Source organism: Thermomyces lanuginosus, assembly GCF_041956635.1.
Source record: "Thermomyces lanuginosus strain ATCC 200065 unplaced genomic scaffold VTN49scaffold_32, whole genome shotgun sequence".
NCBI classification, from domain to species: domain Eukaryota; kingdom Fungi; phylum Ascomycota; class Eurotiomycetes; order Eurotiales; family Trichocomaceae; genus Thermomyces; species Thermomyces lanuginosus.
In genome coordinates, this window is record NW_027192366.1 from 893,216 (window position 1) to 913,177 (window position 19,962).

The 19,962-nt window shown below is 49.7% G+C and overlaps 8 protein-coding genes across 8 annotated transcripts; 5 read left to right on the forward strand and 3 right to left on the reverse strand.

Annotated features, from left to right (window-relative positions):
• Nucleotides 1-1,510: 1,510 nt before the first annotated feature.
• VTN49DRAFT_5109 (uncharacterized protein) lies at nt 1,511-2,434 on the forward strand (the record flags this gene model as incomplete). Its single annotated transcript, XM_069413130.1, has 1 exon — nt 1,511-2,434. The coding sequence occupies one exon, from the start codon at nt 1,511-1,513 to the stop codon at nt 2,432-2,434; it is 924 nt and encodes a 307-aa protein (XP_069267028.1).
• A 648-nt stretch (nt 2,435-3,082) lies between these two features.
• Nucleotides 3,083-4,007, reverse strand: VTN49DRAFT_5110 (uncharacterized protein; the record flags this gene model as incomplete). The annotated part of the gene is made up of 3 exons (XM_069413132.1): nt 3,083-3,191; nt 3,253-3,581; nt 3,651-4,007. The coding sequence occupies 3 exons, from the start codon at nt 4,005-4,007 to the stop codon at nt 3,083-3,085; spliced, it is 795 nt and encodes a 264-aa protein (XP_069267029.1).
• A 1,172-nt stretch (nt 4,008-5,179) lies between these two features.
• On the reverse strand, nt 5,180-6,513 carry VTN49DRAFT_5111 (uncharacterized protein; the record flags this gene model as incomplete). The annotated part of the gene is made up of 2 exons (XM_069413133.1): nt 5,180-6,352; nt 6,415-6,513. The coding sequence occupies 2 exons, from the start codon at nt 6,511-6,513 to the stop codon at nt 5,180-5,182; spliced, it is 1,272 nt and encodes a 423-aa protein (XP_069267030.1).
• Nucleotides 6,514-7,519: 1,006 nt separating this feature from the next.
• Nucleotides 7,520-8,793, forward strand: VTN49DRAFT_5112 (uncharacterized protein; the record flags this gene model as incomplete). Its single annotated transcript, XM_069413134.1, has 3 exons — nt 7,520-7,678; nt 7,750-7,994; nt 8,046-8,793. 3 exons carry the CDS (start codon nt 7,520-7,522, stop codon nt 8,791-8,793), a joined length of 1,152 nt encoding a protein of 383 aa, XP_069267031.1.
• Nucleotides 8,794-9,934: 1,141 nt separating this feature from the next.
• Nucleotides 9,935-11,882, reverse strand: VTN49DRAFT_5113 (uncharacterized protein; the record flags this gene model as incomplete). Its single annotated transcript, XM_069413135.1, has 5 exons — nt 9,935-10,440; nt 10,490-11,029; nt 11,089-11,557; nt 11,611-11,707; nt 11,758-11,882. The coding sequence occupies 5 exons, from the start codon at nt 11,880-11,882 to the stop codon at nt 9,935-9,937; spliced, it is 1,737 nt and encodes a 578-aa protein (XP_069267032.1).
• A 1,244-nt stretch (nt 11,883-13,126) lies between these two features.
• Nucleotides 13,127-14,538, forward strand: VTN49DRAFT_5114 (uncharacterized protein; the record flags this gene model as incomplete). Its single annotated transcript, XM_069413136.1, has 4 exons — nt 13,127-13,349; nt 13,398-13,898; nt 13,959-14,061; nt 14,112-14,538. 4 exons carry the CDS (start codon nt 13,127-13,129, stop codon nt 14,536-14,538), a joined length of 1,254 nt encoding a protein of 417 aa, XP_069267033.1.
• A 2,120-nt stretch (nt 14,539-16,658) lies between these two features.
• On the forward strand, nt 16,659-17,687 carry VTN49DRAFT_5115 (uncharacterized protein; the record flags this gene model as incomplete). The annotated part of the gene is made up of 2 exons (XM_069413137.1): nt 16,659-16,871; nt 16,926-17,687. The coding sequence occupies 2 exons, from the start codon at nt 16,659-16,661 to the stop codon at nt 17,685-17,687; spliced, it is 975 nt and encodes a 324-aa protein (XP_069267034.1).
• An 805-nt stretch (nt 17,688-18,492) lies between these two features.
• VTN49DRAFT_5116 (uncharacterized protein) lies at nt 18,493-19,752 on the forward strand (the record flags this gene model as incomplete). The annotated part of the gene is made up of 2 exons (XM_069413138.1): nt 18,493-18,590; nt 19,497-19,752. 2 exons carry the CDS (start codon nt 18,493-18,495, stop codon nt 19,750-19,752), a joined length of 354 nt encoding a protein of 117 aa, XP_069267035.1.
• Nucleotides 19,753-19,962: the final 210 nt, after the last annotated feature.

Sequence of the window (19,962 nt, forward strand, 5' to 3'; positions counted from 1 at the left end):
ACCTGCATTGGGCGTTGGGCTTGGGCACGTTCCAGCTCAGGTACTGACTACCTAGGTATGTACATACCGGCAGATGGGGATACAGGTCCGCAATTCCAAATACAATGCCCATCGCGATTCAAAGAATCCAACTTGTATCAGATGTATAGAAGCTCCTTAGCTCGCTGAAGCTAGCAGCTCCTTAGTCCCAACAGTTTTTATTACATAGTGGAAACGAGACTAATAATTGTAGATCTCAGGAGTTCGAAATCCACCGAACATTTCATTGTGAAATTCATTGAGTGATCAGGAACCACATTCACCTATTTTACGGAGTCAATGATGTCACCACAGACTATATGCATCGACTCTGTACGGAGATTCCCATCGAGAGATGTATCCCGGACATAAGAAACAAGCTTCTCTGCCCTATGATGCTTTCAAACTTTATCATGCTCAGCCGCAACCAATCCGGAGTATATCCATTTGCCGTTGATCTAGGCAGTTGTCAGAATATTTACCAATCAGCCTCGCCATTTTTCGGAATTTCTATGCAGAGACTCTGCGTCGATCTGGATCCATTAAACTCTGCTCCCACCGGCCCACACATCCCGATTGTTTCCACAATGGCGGCATTACGGAAAGAAAAGAAAACAATACAGTCAAAAATTCCAACCATGCTCGGGGACTCGGGATAGTAAACCTCCAATGGGAAAATTAGCGACAGTACTCGGTGGTTTTTCCATCCGACCAACATTCCTTATGCAGCTCCAGGATTACAGCTTTTGCTAGGTTAAAGGGTGTGTACTTGTTTAGCACGCCTAACAATTGTTGGTGACTAGCAATATCCGGACTAGTGGGCAGAAGCCGCTATACGCAAATGCGCCACAGGCATGCAATGGTTTTCATGCGTGTTAAACGGTACGCCACGACGAATTTACATAACCTCGGCCATAGTTGATTAGTATCACAGAGGTCTGCCTAGTCATGGACTCACAGAGGTACCGTGCGCGTATCTAGCTGACCTAATAAGCTCTTTCCAAATTAAGGAAATCGTATTCATGCCGAGAGGACAAGGGGCTTAGCTTCGTAGATTCTTACTGAATTAGACTACAAGACTTCGTGTTAGAGTTCCATCACTGTTTCTCTATACGTGGAGGACCCTGATTTAGTACAGTAATTTGGTTATCGATATGCTCTGAATATAAGCAGAAGCCCCCTCCACGGATCCCCCACCGTGAGATGTTATATTGAATGGACCATTTTATCGAACTATGACATGAGTTCGCCAAATCGACAGCTGTCCACATCAATACCGAATCAAAGAGAAAAAGAAAGTCGAGATTGGGCCGAGAGTTCATGCTCAGATAGCCAGCAATTAAGCGGTAGCCACCGTTTCGAGTTCAACGTGGCTGCTTCGGGAAAGGGTCTCTCGCAATTGCCGCTGCCGGCCACACGGACCGTGATGCCGCCCGCTCAGCAATTCCAATGTTCAACATTGTCTGCTACTCAATCCACTCACGGGATCGCAATGGCGGCGAGGAGTCGCAGTCACTTCGCGTATCGCAGTGCCTCGCTGTCGCCGCCTGAGTCAGTTTTGTCTAGCATTTCATCCGCTCCGTCATCAATCTTCAGCGCGGCCAAGAGGGAATCCTTTACTCCTATTCAACCGATGGGCTTCAAGAGCGAGACTCATGATTTCGATGGCACCCCACACCTTGCGACCTCAGCATGCTCTTCTTCTTCCCTCTCAGCTGTCGCCACTTATCCCAATACCAACTGGCCGGATCCGACTATGGCGGGATTTACGTGCTCCAAGGACGGTGGATCCTGCATGGTGACTGTACTTCGTCTGATTCATACGCTTCATGCCCCCTCACTTGACTGTTTGTGCTCTGGAGATGAGAGCCGCACCCCAATTCGATCGCCTCGCATGACTGACGTGGTGTTAGCCACGAATCGTAATGTCATCCAGGTGGTGTCAACTTTGCTCAAAAGCAATTGCAACTGCGTCGCCAACTCGCAAATGCAACTCTTGTTGACGACAATATGCACAAAACTTCTGCTGTGGTACCAAGCGCTGGTGCGAGATCATTCCACTCAGAAGAAAAGGGAAGAATCACCATCAACAACATCAACATCGGTGCTGAATCTTAACGAAGACCATGCAGAACAGGTACTTCACCAGCCCTTCGCGGTGGGTGGGTACTTGTTCGACCTGGCGCTCGAAAATCGGATTCGTGCCCATGTGGTCGCTAACGAGCTCCAATATCTTGAATCATTGATTCAGGATGTGTCGCGGCGCATCCAAGAGACGGAGCTTGGCCGATTGGGCACTTCCACTCCAGACGAGACGGAGCCCAAAGCACTGGAGCCAGTCCATCGCAGCGTGACCTCATTTTTACAGCAGCAGCTGCAGGCGACAAGAGGCCAGATTGAGCCAATGTTGTCCTGAACTTCTACTTGGTTGTTCCAATTTTTTAGTAATTAATCTTTTGGGTGGTGGGGATACGCGGGCTGGGCTGCCGAGTATCAGTGCCGTTAGTATATCGCGGCTTCTGGGTTTCAATGTACATAAGGTTCACTCGGTTTGCTTTGCTTTGTCAGTTGACTTGGCCGCATATTGTACACTGTGCGGAATAATGGAGTATTATGGCAGGCAGTCATAAATGTGATCTCATAATTCCTTTTTCTTTGAGCTTCGGAGTCCTTGGAATGGAGATGGCTCTGGAATGTGAGGAGCGAGGCTGTTGGCATGAGATGTGCAGGGTTGTCTTTGCCGAGGCATGGACAACAAACCTACCAACAAAAAGCTTCATTCAAATGACGAATCACAATTGAGTTGCCTTCTCTACGGAGCAATGACTGGGCGCTAATTCTCGGCAGGACTAACTGGCTGAAGCTGGGAAACTCGTTAAGCCAGTTGGCCATAGATTACACTACAATTGGGCTCTGTCCATCCAGCCGAGGGCAACGGTATGAACGATAACGCAAGATTTCCAGATAGATTATATTTTTAGACATAGGTATTACACGAAGACATTAGCGACAAAGGCAATATGCCTCATGCACTTTTTCCTCTACGCCAGACGCGACATTGACCTCACTCCCAGGCAGGACTCTCGTAGTCGGGGAAATAGGTTTGGTGGATCCGACGGGCATAGTCAATCACGGCGGGGAAGCTGCGAATTGTCCTTTGCGTCTCGGGGCCACTATCGACAAGGTTAGCCACAGCAACCGATTAACTGCAGTAGTCATAGGAAGCCAACTTACGCCGCACAAACCAGGTTGCTCGCAATGAATCCGAACAGCGTTGTGTCTGCCTCGGTGGGCTCGCTGCCACCAAACACCCAGAACACCTTGTCACTACTCGAAGCAGTACGCTGCGCCTCCGTCAGGAGAACATTGATGTTCTCCCAGACCTCTTGTCGGAAAGCGTTGATCTCATCGCTATTGAATCTTCCAGTGCCCTGGCTGTAAAGGCCCGTGTTGATTTTGCGCCAGACAAACCATCCGATGATGACTCGAATCAGCCACGGGATTGGCGCTAGAGGACCCCGGTCCCGCATCGTGTAGAAGTTGTCGAGCCATCGCTCATAATTCTGGTCACAGAAATGAGTTAGTCTTGGTTCGATTCGACTAGGTAACTGTCGAGACCAGCGACTACACACCTGGTAAAAATACAATTTTTCCTCCAAAAGCGCGCGCAGAGCAGTGTCGTGCACCCTTTGCACAGGGGTCAGGTTCGCATTCAGATCCGGCAGAATACCCTCTTCCGACAGTTGCTGACTGATCAGATGAGAGTCTGAGAGGAACTGTGGTGTTTCTCCTTCATTCTTGCTGATGGCAATGTAAGGCACCTTGCCGCGTGGGGCGCTTTTCAGGCTTCCTGCCTCCGTCTTGTAGGAGACACCTGCGAAGCGTAGCCGCGCCTCCAATTTGGTCACAAACGGCGACCAGACATAGGCTGACTTGAAAGGAAATCCACGATAAACAGTGATGGTCGGCTGGGGCTTGAAGGCAGCCATGTTGACACTGCTCAGGTCGTGGGTAACTTGGAGGCTTCCCAGCGAAGTAAACAATCAAAAGCAATTAGAGAAAGAAGGACTGTCTTGGAGAAGTGTGGCCGGGACAAGGCATTCCTTTATTCGTGCCCACGCGTGTGAATTTCTGCAGTAATCTGGCCAATTTTGCATTGTTTGGCATTAGGAATCAGTCCCTGTATGAGAGCTTGTCGGAGTCCGAATGGCCGACTTGTTGCTGTGAGGGGAGCGAATAGGATCGACAGGCGCTAAGCCCAATACAGTCCCTTCCGCGCCAAGGTACGAGGCAGGTGGGTGGGTGGAGTCAGAATGAGCAGGTGATAGGGTGGGAACCGGCGAATAGGCGGGAAGGCCGATAGGCTAATCCGGCGTGGGCCCTATCAGCGGATCAATCCTGTATGTGTCAGCTTGTCAGAGGCCGCGCTCAATTGGCCGATCTGAGCTGGATATCGCTGATTTGCTGTCGGGGATTCGGTATCAGCCACTCGCAGATCTCGGTCTTTTTAGGGGCGGCAGCCTTGATTGTTGATTCGAGGTCGGTTCCTTAACCCTTGTTATGAGGCATTGCCATTGGACTGACAGCGAAATCCGTGCTCATTATTGTGCGGATCAAGGCTACCAAGTTCTTACCGGTGTCTCCTGAGCCGCTGAAGGATCCAGGAACGGGCGGCTTTCGGCGCTTGCTTCAAGCTCCCGCCACTCAAACGGTTAGGCTAAGGTTAAGCTTTCGGCAGCTTCGATAAACAAATCGGCACGTAATGACTCATCGATGCGCCGTTAGTCCGACGCATCATGAATGGCTCAGAAAGCTTTCCGCAAGTATCCGAGCACAACTTTGTTTTGCTCAGTCTCTCAGACCGCTTCGATGTCCACCTGATTTTTCAATTATCAGCACAGCGTAGCTTGTTAGATACGGGGTATGAGAGTCCGGTTTCTTTGATCGGCTGGTATGAAGAATTACATTCATACTTCATAAATCATGATGTCAATGATTATGAATCCAATATCCGACACATTATTAACGACCAGAAACAATATACCATAGTGTACTCTATCAAGTAGACAATAGATCCATGACTCGTTGGAAACTGTTCTAATGAATGCCGAAAAAAATAGACAATGCCAAAACCAATCTGAATCCAACGCCAAATCTGCCATCAAAAGGAAAGTTGCCCGGAACCCGGTGGCTTCTGCCCTGGACCGTGTTGTGCCGTCGGACATTCTAGCAGCCGTCCTTGGGACTCAGTTGGTGGTACTCCACGGCTGTTCAGGAATTGCTCACAGTCGAATACACGATAACCACGCTGCGACAGGTTCGCCCAGAGCTCGGACCGTTCTTGGATGATCCGCTCAAATTGAGCCGCGAATTCCTCACGGGTAGCCGGGAAATGGGCGAGCTTGAGCATTCCATCCAGGCTTATATTATTCGCTAGGAGAAGAATTGCAAAGGAGCGGTCTGTTTGAGAGCAATTGTTGTTTCGAAAGATGTCAAAGACCAGCTTTGCTGCTTTCCGCCCGTCACTTGCCCAGTCGCGCGATTTCGTATGCCGATTCATCGTCTTGACCATCAACTGATTGATTGCGCGCGACGCCGCGATGGATGATAATTTCTCGGTTTGAAGGAGGCGCTCCTCTTCCCGTCGAAACACTTCCCAACTCAACAAGCCGTACACGAACCCCACGTTGGTGGTCATATTGCAGATCCGACCCAACACGGCTGCAAACTGGACAAGTGGTAGGTCCTGCCATTCAGGAGGTCCGGAGCGTATTGTGTCGTATATTCGTGAGACCAATTCGTTGTGCTCTCGTAGAGGCGGTGGAGTAGAGTTTCGGAGCGTTTCAAGAAGCCGGTGTAACTTGTTGGAACGTTTTGTTTCCAGCGAAGCGGGTATCTTTTGAGTGGAATTCGGGTTCGTCGAGGAATCGCTGGTTGAATGTCGTTGGCGTATGACAGAGGATGAGTGAGGGATATAATCAGCATCATTGTTTGATTGTTGGTGGTGATGACTCATTGATGAAGGCTTGCCAGAATGTCTCGTGCTGGAGGATGGAAGATAGCCGTGTCCAGCAGCTGGGTGCAGTAGAGAAGATGATGCATGTATTTCACTAAGACCGTGCTCCCTGTGGAGACAGCCATTCTTTTGAGCAAGGACACCGCAGGTATAGTCACCAACAGATGTTCTGGGTGCATGTTCAATCGTGTGCATTACCTGGCCCATGTTTGGGGCTGTCATGCTGACGATAGACTCATGGTTATCTCTTGCTCGCCGGGCTGAGACGCATCCTGGGGTGCTAAAGGGCCCAGCATCAAACGAGTCGAAATGTCCGGTCTATTAGACAGTCAGAGGATCTCCTAAACATGGTAGGTGACTGAGGATTAGGGTGGGCTTACCCCTTGAACGACCCCATCGAGGAATGAGATAACACGAGCATCCCTTGTCGATGGTTGTGAAGAGTAATGCACTTCAACACGATCAAGATATGGCCCCATCACCGACTGTGTGTTGCAAAATAGAGTAAAGCAAAATATGAAAATTTAGCCGTCCCTTTGAAAGACTTGTGTATATAACGTGTTCTATTAGTAACTTCTGCAATACTACCCGGCTTTCATTAGCTTTCGATGTCGGGCCTAGGCTGCCGAACGAGAAGCCGCCAGCTCGGACATTCGGGGCAAACAGCACTAGATTAACAGAACATTAGAATGACAAATAGCAGCCAGTAAAATGATCCTTTTCAATAATCATCGAGTTCCACAATGAAGAACCAAATGCCATAGTCACCATTATGATGATTCTGTTTGTGCGAAAGGACAGTAGGGTGGGTATCAACATGTACTCATTGCGAGCACAAGAAACCTCTTTCTGTTTCGTGTTCGTATAGTACTGTAAAATATACAATCTAATACAAATTACCATGTTATCAGTCGACTCACTGAGTTGCAAGTGTGGTATTGTTGCGAAATTCGATATGATTTTCTGTGATTCATGACAGCAGGTATTACTGTAGTTACTAAGTTAGGTCTAGCGCATATCCGCTTCCGTAATGCGTTCGTACCTGATGATGTGGTGCCTGGAGATCGCGCGGTCTAAGAGATCGCCAGATCGGACTCCGGCTACGCCCCACACCGGACCCTATGGCTAGCCATATGAGGAAATTTCTATATTAAGGCCGTGGATACACGCCGGACTCCGAATATGGGAGTTAGGGCTTCTGTGCCGTCCAAAGCCCATTGTCGGCATCCGTTGGGAGAGCTGAGCTCAGCTCGAGGATCCGCCATCCAGACTTGGTGCTACTGTATGCAACAATGCATTGTCTATAAGAAGTGTCCTGAAGAATTGCCTGACGATGAAAGAAAATCTGCAGACAGCGTGCATCTGATCATCTTTCAGGCTAGAGAATAAACTCTTTATTTCGAGTTTTCTTTGTCCCCAAAACATACCAGTCACTTCCTCCCATCTAAGCCAAGTTTAAGTTTATTATTATTTCGACCAGTCAAAATGGCAATGGACGACATCATCAACCCAATCCGAACGGCTATGAACGGCAATGCTCAGGCTATGAGCGAAGTGAGCAGATTGAAGTTGCAGGACTCCCTGCGAGCTGCTGCCGAATCCCTTGAGACACCACATGATACCATGCTTCGCCTCTTCAACTCGGTAAGTAATCTATTATTAGACAACATTCCGGAAAATTCGGGATCAGTGTGATAGGGCTCACACAAACCTAGAATCTCGAAATTTCCGCCGTGCGCATTGGCTGCGACCTGGGTTTCTTCAAGGCACTTGACGCGAGCAGCACTCCTCTCAGCGTCAAGGAATTGGCAAAGGGCCGCGATGAGCTTCTGATTGGACGTCTGCTGCGGTACCTTGCATCCATTCGTCTCATCACCGAGACGAGCAGGGACCACTTCACGGCAAACAACTGCACTAAGGCATTGGCCAACCCTGCCATCCAGGGCGCCATGTACTACACGTGAGTCCTTCTATTCAGAATTTAATGACACAAAGCACTGACTCGCTATAGCTTCCACATTGGTGGCGCAACCTATCAAGCTCTCCCCGACTTCCTTAAGGAGTGGAACTACTCGGGCGACACGTTTGGACGCTGTGCTTTCCAGAAGTCTGTGAACACGGAACTGCCCTTCTTCCCCTGGGTCAAAGGGCATCCCGAGAAGCTTGCTTGGTTTCAGCAACTGATGAGCGTTCCCCGTGAAGGTGACTGGCTGGATGTGGTCCAATTTGACGAGCATGCGAAATCTGTTGGTTCCGACCGCGCACTGCTCGTCGATGTGGGCGGTAGCATCGGCCATCAGAGTGCTCGTCTTCGTGCCCGGTATCCGGATGCCCCGGGCCGTATCATTGTGCAAGACCTGGAGGAGACTATCCAGGCTGCACGCCCAGTTGATGGGGTTGAATTCATGGTTCACGATTTCTTCACGCCGCAACCTATCAAGAATGCCAAGTTCTACTACCTGCGCACTGTTCTCCATGACTGGGATGATGAAAAGTGCATCCAGATCCTCAAGAACCTAATTCCTGCTATGGCTCCCGACTCTCAGATTCTGATCGACGAAATGGCTCTTCCTACCAGTGGTGTTCACTGGTGGTCTGCCTGCCTTGATCTGCACATGTATGCCATGCTGGGTGCTTTGGAGCGCAATGAAGAGCAGTGGAGGGATCTCTTGGAGAAGGCCGGCCTGAAATTTGTCGAGATTCGGCCATATCAGCCGGTGATGCGTCATTCCATCATCGTTGCGGAGCTGAAGAAATAGCATTACGACGCACGATGTTTCTGAATTTTTCTGGGTGTATTCACTTTTGTTATTTGTTTGTTCGAGTTAGTTGAATGGCTAGTGCATAAACGTGTTTCTTCAATTTAAGTGCTTGATCCTTTGGCAATCCTCACTGTGAGCCCAAGGTTCTCATTTAAATGGATAGACGAAACTCTTAAATGGACAAATGAACGACGAAAAATACTTTGTTTTCCGGTGAATACTTCAACTTAGTAGTCGATTAACCTTGCTCGTTCATTTTGGCTATCATAACTCACATTTCTAGGTTATACTGACGCGGAGTGGGTGTCCACAGGAATCTATTCTCGGTATCAAAATGGACAGATGTTATGGTTCTAGGAAAATACGTGTGCATAGAGGCTGTGCTTATTTAACTTGTGTTCCTTGTTTGCATATGGCGCAAGCAACAATAATGAGACCGTACTTATATATGCGAACAGCAGTGAAACAGGATCGAGATAACTTTTTCTTCAGACGGAGCAGGAAACATCTTAAGCGCGTTGGATTTCAAGTGGGTCATGGCACATGTACAATGGACGATTAGAGTAGACTGAGAGACCTGACAGAATTGACAAGCTCACTTGCTTGATTCTGCTGCCTTACATTTTCCAGACAAAGATATTATGAAGGCGGCCATCAAAAATACAACAGGGCGAACGGGACACAAGTGGACATATATATCGTACAGAACGTTCTTATCTTGATAGATATTTTCCACTGGGAAGGCTCGTCAAGCATCAACGAAGCGAAGATCAAGAGAGACTTCGAACGAAAAACAAGAGAGCATACAAGGCTGAAAAAAATATAGAAACCAAAATAGCTATTTCTTTTCCGATTTCCGACCTCTCTGATATAAATATCGAAGCCCGCCTGTGGATTTTTTTTACCCAAGTCCTTATAACGTCCACCAAGCACTTAGGAAATGCTCACCGTTGGCCTAAGTTTGAATGATTTCGGGTAAAGCTGGTTTCTGAACAGAAATGAAACGATGAGCCCAGTGTAGATAGCTTGTATTGACTAATAGTTCTAGAGACATGAAAATCGTACCATGACCATGCAATATGGAGAAAGACAAGAGAGAAGAAAAACACCAATCTTCGTCCGAAATGGCGTCGTCAAATCATGCCGCAGCAGAGATGGTTGCAGCATCATCCGAAGGCTTGCTCTCCTCCAAAGGAGAAACATAAGAGCCCTTCTTGATGGCTTCCTCCTCGAGCTTGCCGGCCTGGCCAGTCAGAGCGGCCATAGCATCGGGAGCGACGGCCTTCTTCTTCTTAGGCTCGGCCTTAACCAAGGTAAGCGAGCCACGCTCCAACTTCGGAGCCATGCCGTTAATGGTGTCGGTGGTGAAGTTCTCAATGTTCAGGGTATCCTCCGAACGGATCACCTGCCGGGCACGAACAGTGTTCAGGATACGCAACTCATCAGGAGACATGCTAGCCTCGAGCGCCTTCATCTTGGGGTTGTTCGCGCTCAGGTCGGTGATTTCCATTTCCTCGAGCTTCTTATAAAGGGCCTCGCGCTCGTCAGCAGCCGCAGGCTGGAAGGCTCGGAAGCAGAAGTCGATCGTCTTGGAGATCTCATCCTGAGTCAGCTTGCCAGCGACATCGACAGTGCCCTGAATGACTTCATGATGTTAGCAAGCTTCCGTGTCGGCGAATTGGAAGATGCATACCAGGCCGGAACAAGCCGAAAGCACGCTCAAATCCCTCCTCATCAAAGTCACTGATGACTGGCTCCTCGGGAATCTCAATCTGGCGGAGGGCGCTTAGCACGACGATCAGGAATCGAGTGTAACCGTCAGCAACTTTGGCGGAGTGCCACTTCCACGCAGTCTTCTCATCAACATCTCCGCGCTTTGCGGCGCAGATGGTCACGGCGGCAGAGAGACCGCTAGCAAGGGCGAGGTGAACTCCGGAGGAGAAGAACGGGTCGATAAAGCAGCCCGCATCACCAGCAATGCGGACATAGGGGCTGGCGTAGCTGTTCGCGCTGTAAGACCAGTCGGAAGCACTCTTGATATCGGAGATGAGCGTGGAAGGCTCCAGGAGATCCATGACACCAGGTGTCAACTTCAGGTTCTCCAGGTAGAAGTCCTTGAGCGAGGGATTGCCCATCTTCTTTCGCTCCTCGTTAGCCTTGGCCTGGTTGCGCACAACACCGACGGAAGTGGTGCCGTTGCTGAGCGGAATGGTCCAAACCCAGCCGCTGGCATCTGCGATGATCACATTATTTAGTAAATTGACAGAGAATCGCTGGTTCAGGTTGATGTACCTTGCAGAGCCTCAAAGTAGGGAGCACCCTCGTAGTGGTGGCCAATACCGTATGGCTTGGTGCCCTTCCAGTAGCCCCAGGAGGCGACGTTCTTGAGACCCTCATTGTAGCGGCGGTTCTTGTAGTGCTTGGTGCTAACAATGCCGTTTCGGCCGCTGGCGTCCACAAGATATTCAAACTTGATGGTGCCGGAGGTGCCGTCCTTGCGAGACCAGGTAGCCGACACAGGGCGGCCAGGGTTGGGGAGCTCAGGATCAACAAGTTCATGATCATTAGGCAGAGGCTCGAAGTTGATCTCGTTTACTTTGACGCCATCGAAGATCTTCGCACCGCACTCGCCGGCGTGTCGGAACATCATATCATCGGACTCGGACCGAACAATGTTCCAAGCGTAGCCATTGGGGCCACCCGCGGCCACAAAGTCGGTGTAGACTGCGGGCTTCTTATTCAGCTTGAACATGGCACCTTTCTATGCAAAGGTTAGTTGTTTTGAATGTCTTGCTGCCAAGTATCGGAACGTACCTTGATGTAGAAGCCATGGTTATTGAACTTGTCATCCAGATCAATGAATCGCAGGAAGTGGCGCATGGAAGGAAGCATGCTCTCGCCAATGTGGTATCTGCCCATGTTAGGTCAAGTTGCATCTTCTTCGGGGAGTAAGCATTTTACCTAGGGAAGACATCGGCCTCCAAGACCACGACGTCAATGCCCTCACGGGCCAGCGCCGAGGCCGTATAGGAACCAGCGGGGCCGCCGCCGACAACAAGAACAGTGGTCTCAGTTGGAATAGACATTGTATCGAGTCACAATTGCGAAGAAAAAGTGTTTCGAATGACTGAGTGCTTATGAAATGCGTTTGTTGGTGGGTATCGAAGTTCTATCACGGTGATTTCGGTGTCTAATGTCGATGTGAGCTCGAGGAGCTCGAACGAGCACGTTTATATACATCTGTCGTCGCCCGGATGAGAGATCTCATGATGTTCAGACAAAGAAGATGCCAGTTGATCATACCGGACACCGAGAATAGGGTTCAGACGACAGCCGCGAAGGCTAACCTGGAGAAGAGCTGGGTTAGGGTTTCGGTTCGTGCCGGATTTCCGTTTTCGGCGAATAAGAGCCCTCTGCCAACTCTTGGCGCCAAGCGCCACTCGGACATCGGCGGATTCCGATAAGAGCGACGATCAAACCTTATCGCATCTTCTTATCGAACTGACCGGCAAACTTTAATGCCGAAGGTGCGATCTGCTCAGCGGAATTTTGGAGGTTCGCCGAGTGCGCTGAGGCTCGGCCATTAACGATGCGGTCAATCGGTGGGTCGACCATTTTCTTCAGGCAATGCTTGGCTATTTCTGGAAAACGTGGGTGAAGAAGACTGGTGCACTTTAGCCTAAGAGACAAAGCAGCCTCTCTCGGAGTCCGATGCACACCGGCCAATCAGCATGGCTCAATATGCATGTAGATCTCTATAGACAATGAAACAAATATTGAGAATTTGGAGCATTCAGTGATTCAAACAGACGGCGGCATCTCTTTTGTTGCTTTGTCTTGGGTGTTCGACAACATTGCAAATTCCAGGCCGTCGACAATTGTCACAATGACTGGCAATCTGGAGGTGTTCGTCCCCAATAGGCGCAATAGCAAGCGCAGCTCCTTCTATTCCAGAATGGCGGGATCAAATGAGGGAGGTCAAGATGGTTCCTATGGCCACCAAAGCGCGCATCCACATACCAACACTATAGACCCGCAGAGCACACTCTATTGCCATTCATGCTACGAGCCCAACACTCTGCAATGTCGCAGGTGTGGCACACCCTTGCTTCAAATCAGGGGGTCTACTTCTCCACCAGCGGGAGGAACCGGTGGACTCAGGCTAGATCCTACCGGAAACGGCCAAAATGAAGGGGATATATCGCCAATTTCCTTCAACGTTGATTCACAATTGTCGGTTTTTCCTATGGGCAATCCATGCACTTCAGAGGTTCACTTGTCGAACGTTCCTCTGGGAGATTCTGCCGCACATCTAACATCGGAATCCAAAATGAGCATTGAATCGGCATCACCAGAGCCCGAATGGAAGAAGGACCCCAAAGTCTTCCCCGAAGGCGGGGCGGCAGCTTGGTTGACAGTGGCCGGGTCATCAGCTTGTCTCTTCGTTTCGTTCGGATGGGTGAACTGTGTGGGAGTCTTCCAGGACTATTACCAGTTGCACCAGCTGAAAGATTACACTGCCTCTGAGATCGCATGGATCCCATCATTGCAGAGTACGTCACATCTTTCCTTTGCACGAATGAAGCTAATACTTGTACCAGTTTTTTTCATGGTTTTCATGGGACTCTTCATCGGCAAAGTTTTTGACGACTATGGCCCTCGTCCGCTACTGATTGTCGGCACGTTTTTGCACGTTTTCGGCCTGATGATGGCCAGTATCTCGGAGGAGTACTATCAGATCCTCCTCAGCCAAGCCGTTTGTTCTGCCATTGGATCTTCAATGGTATTCTATCCTGCGTTTTCATGTGTATCGACATGGTTCTTGGCGAAGCGCGGTGCTGCTCTGGGCCTGGTGGCGGCAGGGTCATCTCTTGGCGGAGTCATCTTTCCTATCATGCTCATCCACCTTATTCCGAAGATTGGGTTTGGATGGGCAATGCGAACCTGTGCCTTTATGATCCTCGCATTGCTGATCTTCGCCATTTTCACTGTCAAGTCAAGACTGGAGCCATCGAAGCGGCCATTCAAGGTGCTTGCCTTTGTCAAGCCATTGACTGAGCCGGCATTTATTCTGCTCACTGCGGCAGTCTTCTTCTTCTACTGTGAGATATATCTTTTTTTTTTTCTTTCAACGTGATCCGGAGACAAACTAACTGGATCAGGGGGAATGTTCATTCCGCTCACCTTTATTGTTGTCAAAGCTCGTGCGCACGGAATGTCAGAGACATTGGCCAACTATCTGGTCCCCATTCTCAACGGTGCAAGGTATGTCAATTTTTAATTTGTCGATGGCATTTAGTGCTAATTGGAATCAGCGTCATTGGCCGAACCGTACCCAATGCCCTGGCGGACAAACTGGGCCACTACAATGTCATGATTGTGATGTGTACGGCGACTACGGCGCTAATTCTCGGTCTGTGGCTTCCAGCGAGCAGCAACTTGGCCAATATTATTTTCGCCGCATTCTTTGGCGTCTCGTCCGGTGCCGGAATTGGACTGACTCCAGCCCTCGTGGCTAAGATTTCCCCTCTTCCCGAGATCGGCGCTCGGACGGGAGCTGCTATGTCGATCTCCGCATTTGCAGCGCTGACTGGATCTCCAATTGGTGGACAAATCATCTCCGTGAGTCACGGATCGTTCCAGAACACAATCATTTTCGGTGGAGTATCTTGCGCAATCGGAACGGCTCTCTTCCTCGCTACGAGACTAATGATTGCGGGACCCTCGACGCCGAAAATGTGATCGGGATAAGTTGCATCGGAGGTCTACATTTTACGAGATCACGCAGGCAGCACGTCACTAAGCAATTAATTTGCCGAGGCTTTGATTTCGGGAGTGGGTTGTCTTGTACCTGCTGTTTTATTTACTCGGGGCGTTCTAAGATCGGATTCGGTGGTTTCTATTGTTCGTTTAATGGTAGATAGAATATATGACGAAATACACTACTTTATGTTTGGTAATAGCCAATAGTGGCAGAACAAAGAAACGGAGCATTTCGAACCCTGCATGTGGTCTGGGCTTTGGCTTTCACGATATACTCCGCGGCGGAAGTGTTCCAACATGTGAAACGAGCTCCAAGGAATCGATGATGCAGCTCACCGGCTACTTCGGCTACTTGGAGCGTATTTCTGTCCGTGAAAGAGCATATGACTCACATCGGAGCCATTATCAAGCAGGCTACGACTTCGCAAAATCCGTCTGTATGGCATCAGTACTCCGTACAGGGTTCGGAAATGCCCGGAAATATGGGGGTCATTGGTATTCTCAAATATTCGGGCGCGATGTCAGTTTACATAAACGATTCAAACCACAGGGCCTCAGAATTCCGATTCCCACGAAATGGTCAGACTGGTTGGCCTAGTAATCTTAGGTTGGGCTGCATGATGCTGCAACGGTTGTTTTACCGGCCGGCTATGCACAAACGATTGCAGTGGCTTGACAGAAAGACATACAAATGCCACAACGAGTCAGCGCCTCAAATGAGAAGTGCAAGCCACAGAGAAATGCACATGCGGGTAGTATCATGGCGTCGCCAGGCCTGCCGTTTACGAGTATTGTACCTAAACGGTAAATGCTTATCAGCACTGCAGCTATTGGACAAGGGACGTAGACGCCTGTGGCTTGTCCTTAGCGTAGCCAGTTGCTTCGATTTTGTTCGTTGGACACGTCGTGTGCTGTGTAACCCCTGGTACGGCGTTGAAAGCACGAAGTACATGGCTAGGAAGGGCAGTTTACTAGAACGACGAGCTAATGCCCATCTAGCTCGCTTAGTGGTGGCTTGGCAGGGAATTGGCAGAGCTAAATTCAGCTACTTTCCCATTCGGGAAACTTTTAGCCTCTTGCGGGCTACAGTAGATGTGCATTCCAATTCAGTATGAAAACTGTTAACGATGTTCTTATTGTGTTTGATGGGTTCTCCGGCTCCCTTGAACTTTTTAGTACGTCGACTATGTAGGAAACCGATCCAAGGTATCCATAGCATGAAACAGTAAATAGGGCTCCACTACGTTGGTGGTAGTTTGTCATTAGGGTTTGCACGCCGTTCGAACGTGTTGGTTGAGGCACCACTCGAGCCCATTCGCTCATTATCAACACTGATTAGTACGGGGAATAGAGCGCGGGATTGAATGCGGCACGAATGTGGCAAATATGCCAACCTCGATCGAAAGTAGAAACTACTCGTATGTAGTTGTTGCTGTGGATTCCAACACTGAGCCTTGTGCATTGACTGGGTCGCACCACAGACCTTATCGTCTCCAAATACACGCCGTACCTGAGAGAGCCACATGGCATTCCTTGGAGTCCATTGGACGGACCATCCTTCGATAATACACATCTGAATCTATGGCGTAAGTTTGGAGCAGTTCTAGTGGAACAGGCAGCCTCAGAAGTTCGGGTCAACCTCGGACTGCTTGTACCCGTTGCGACATGAACTCTCCGTGCCATCCTATGTCAGTCATGGCGGAACTCCACATAGCCCCTCGGGGCGCTGTCAATTTTTAACCGGGGGCTGTGTGTTCGACTTGGGCATTGGCCACGATACCTGACGGGCCAACACGGGGTTTCAATGTTGCTGAAATTAGGAGCTAGTCATGACGATAACAGTCAGCTCGCTGTCAATGGCTTACCTCCTGACCTAGAAAACTGCGTTCTTGCACGGCTTTGCTCCATAATTGCCAGAGTGGGCAGCAAGCAACACCTCTTTCGTGTGAGAAAATGGCAAACAAAGGGTTATAAAAGGAGAAGCTAGCCCCGGGTTGGTGTGCCCACTCAGACCCTGGTCAGATCTTCAACAGAATCCTGAAGAAGGAACGTTCAACACAACTCGAGCTCTTTACTTGCAGTCATTTGTAATATCAACAATGGCTCTCAACCCTATCCCCATCAACCAGTGCATCTGGAAAGACTACCTGGCAGCTCAAGGCGCAAAGCTGCCTCACCTCAAGGATGTCGAAGATGTTACGGATCGTGTCATCCGCATCATGGGCGGTAATCCCGGAGAGATGCAACTCCAGGGAACGAATACGTACCTCGTTGGCACCGGAAAGTCCCGAATTCTGATTGATACCGGTCAGGTAAGAATTTATCAACAAGTACGATCCCCGTACATGTCTCTGACAAGTTCGCAGGGCATGCCAATCTGGGCTGAGAACATTATCAAGGTCCTTGAATCTCGTGGCCTTGAGATCAGCCATGTCCTTCTCACTCATTGGCACGGCGATCATACGGGTGGAGTGCCTGATCTTATTCGATATGACCCCAGAATCGCCGATAGGGTTTGGAAGAATCGACCCGACAAAGGACAACACGCCATCAATGACGGAGATGTCTTCCGATGCGAGGGCGCCACCGTGCGGGCTCTTTTCACTCCCGGCCACGCCGAGGACCACATGTGCTTCATCCTTGAGGAGGAAAACGCCATGTTCACGGGCGACAACGTCCTCGGCCACGGCTACAGCGTTGCGGAAGACCTCGGAGCTTACATGAACTCTCTTTCCTACATGGAGGCCCAGCTCTGCTCGGTTGGCTACCCCGCACACGGAGTCAAGATTGAGAATCTACCTCGCACAATCAAGCAGTACATCAGGCACAAGCAAACCCGAGAGCGTCAGATCTACCTCGCATTGGTTCGACGACGAGCAGAGAGTCCCGAAAGGTCCGGATACGGAATGACCACACGGGAACTCGTCGAGGCTGTCCATGGACAAGTTCCAGATCGATTATTCGAACTTGCTCTAGAACCTTTCACCACAGAGGTTCTGTGGAAGCTGGCTGAGGACCGCAAAGTCGGTTTCCAGATGGATCGAGGCAGGCGCAAGTGGTTCCTGAATGAGAGAGCATGGCAAGCCGAGAAGGCTAATGCGACGATGACAAGAGCGGCTCGGCGATGAATGGGTCTGGAAACAGCTTCCAACTTTCATCTACCTTCTCTGTTATGAATTCTTGTACATATATATGGGTGCAGATTGTCTTACTGGTGTTTCAATGTTTGGGTTTCAAGGCGTTTGGGTAGGGTACACATTGGGCAACAGGAATGATAACAATGATTTTTACAGTTATGAATTGTCTTCAGCAACTTTCGGTGATTAAAATTTTTATGGATACTGTAAACTGTCTACGAAAATCTCTTGCGGGTACTTTTGTACTTGGTTATCGTTTATACACAGCAGGTATTTCATCAGGGTTGGCGTCTTATGTGAAGCAGTGCTGACAAGCTCGCAACCCCAGAGCCCTAATCTTCTCGTTCAGGAAATTCGGTTATCAAGAATTGAAGCACCATAGCATCCTACACGTAAGTCCTGTATGTAGCACGGATGGTAGGTGACTGTAGTTCACTTCAAAGGGAGATGCAGATGGATTACCATTGTCTCTCCGTTATTCTTAAGGCATGACTCGGTGCAGCAACCTCGAGGGATACTGCATCGTCTGAAGAGAGAGCATGCGATGAAGGGTACGCTCAAGGGCTGCAAATGCGAGGGCAGCAATCGCCAGTAGCGGCTATACACGACTAACAACATTGCGCAATTTGTCCAATACTGCTGGACGGCTAGCAGCAAGACCCGGCTCCCAAGGACCTGGCCCCTGGGCTAAAGTCCCAGACCCAGGGGGCCTGTTCTCGGATCTGCATGGACACCTTCCTGAGTCGCCACCTGCTGCTCATGCGGGAATTCTGCTCGGCATGCGCAGCTTGCCGACATGTTCGCGACGACATTCAAGAACGAAGGACTAGCTCCCCGTCGCTCCATAGTGGTCAAGACGGGCAATGATGAGACGTACAAATGGGGCAATTTCCGGTGCATAGAGAAATGTCGGTAGTTGGGCGTGGTTCCTAAAGCCGAGTCATGGATGTGACCTTACTGGCTCGAGTCTCCAGCACGTCCTTTCGAATTGGTGAGATTCAAATCGCCAGGAACCCGCCGAATCCCTCGAGCTTGACTTGGTGCATCACATCATTCTTGAAGCGAATGCGACGGAGAAGGGTATAGAGATGATTCGAGCATCAAATGCGTTGCCAACTTGGGTTACATCAACAAGCTTGCCCCCTGGTGCGAGCTGAACGAGCTGTTCCCCAAGACCTGCTTTTTCTACCTCCCCCATTGGACATGATACCACTCTCAGATCAACTCCCTCGTCGGTCTTCCTGGATGAGAAGGCTTGGACATGCAGTTTGATTGGGTAACAAGTGATGTGGTAGATGGTACTGCTAAGGTACAAACCAGATAAAATTCCCTTGGCTATCCTTTCCACGAGCAGTTCGTCAAACCTGCTGCATTATGTGGCAAGACTTCTCGATGTATCCCAATCAATGGCTCGATCGATGTTCGGATTGTCTACGCCCATCCCTATCGCGTTCGTTGCATCAATGGTGAAATTCACAGAGCCGGGCCTTGGGAATTCGAAGGCAATAACTTCCCGTCGGCTTCGGCTATTTCGCTGTGATAATGGGGCCATCGTCTCGAGAGCCTCTTTCGCTTGAGAAGCTGAGGCAATGAGTAGCTCCCTAGGGTAGCTCTAGCTTGTTTTCTGTACTTACATCATGATGTCATCACTTCTGGACTCAGCTATAGCTTCCTCATGTCCTGGCACTCAATGGCGACTCACGTATCGGTTGTTTCTCAAATTCTCATTAAATTCTCACTCCGAATATAAGCATCTATTCCATAGATTCCAGTTACCTATTGAAAGGGAAAAATGCCAAGCAAACCAATCGAACCCGAGCCTCCGAAACCTCCCAAGGCGTTTGGCCGCGTCCTTGACGAGGATGCTCCCGTCGATGACTACGAGAACGTCGTGCGCGCACGAGAAGAAGAAGAGGCGCAGGCAAACCGGCCACCGACTCCACCGAATCGAGCCGCAGCTCGTCGCCAGGGTGAACATCTGAAGAATCTTAGCTCGAAGGGCAAGAAGGGAACGACGGGGAGCGTGAATCGGTCGACTCATGGACATGGAACTTAGGATTTTAGGTTACTTGTATGTATCTATATCTATCGTATTGAGGATATGTCGTGTATAGATAGGAAGGACAATGGACGGATTATGTACATGTGTATAAACATGTTGCACTAACCGGTGATCACCTCGATTTGGTTGGACTGCGCGCGTCAAGATACGGGCGTCTTGGTTTCCTGCACGCATAAGTTGCTAGGCAATAAGGGTGCGATGGGA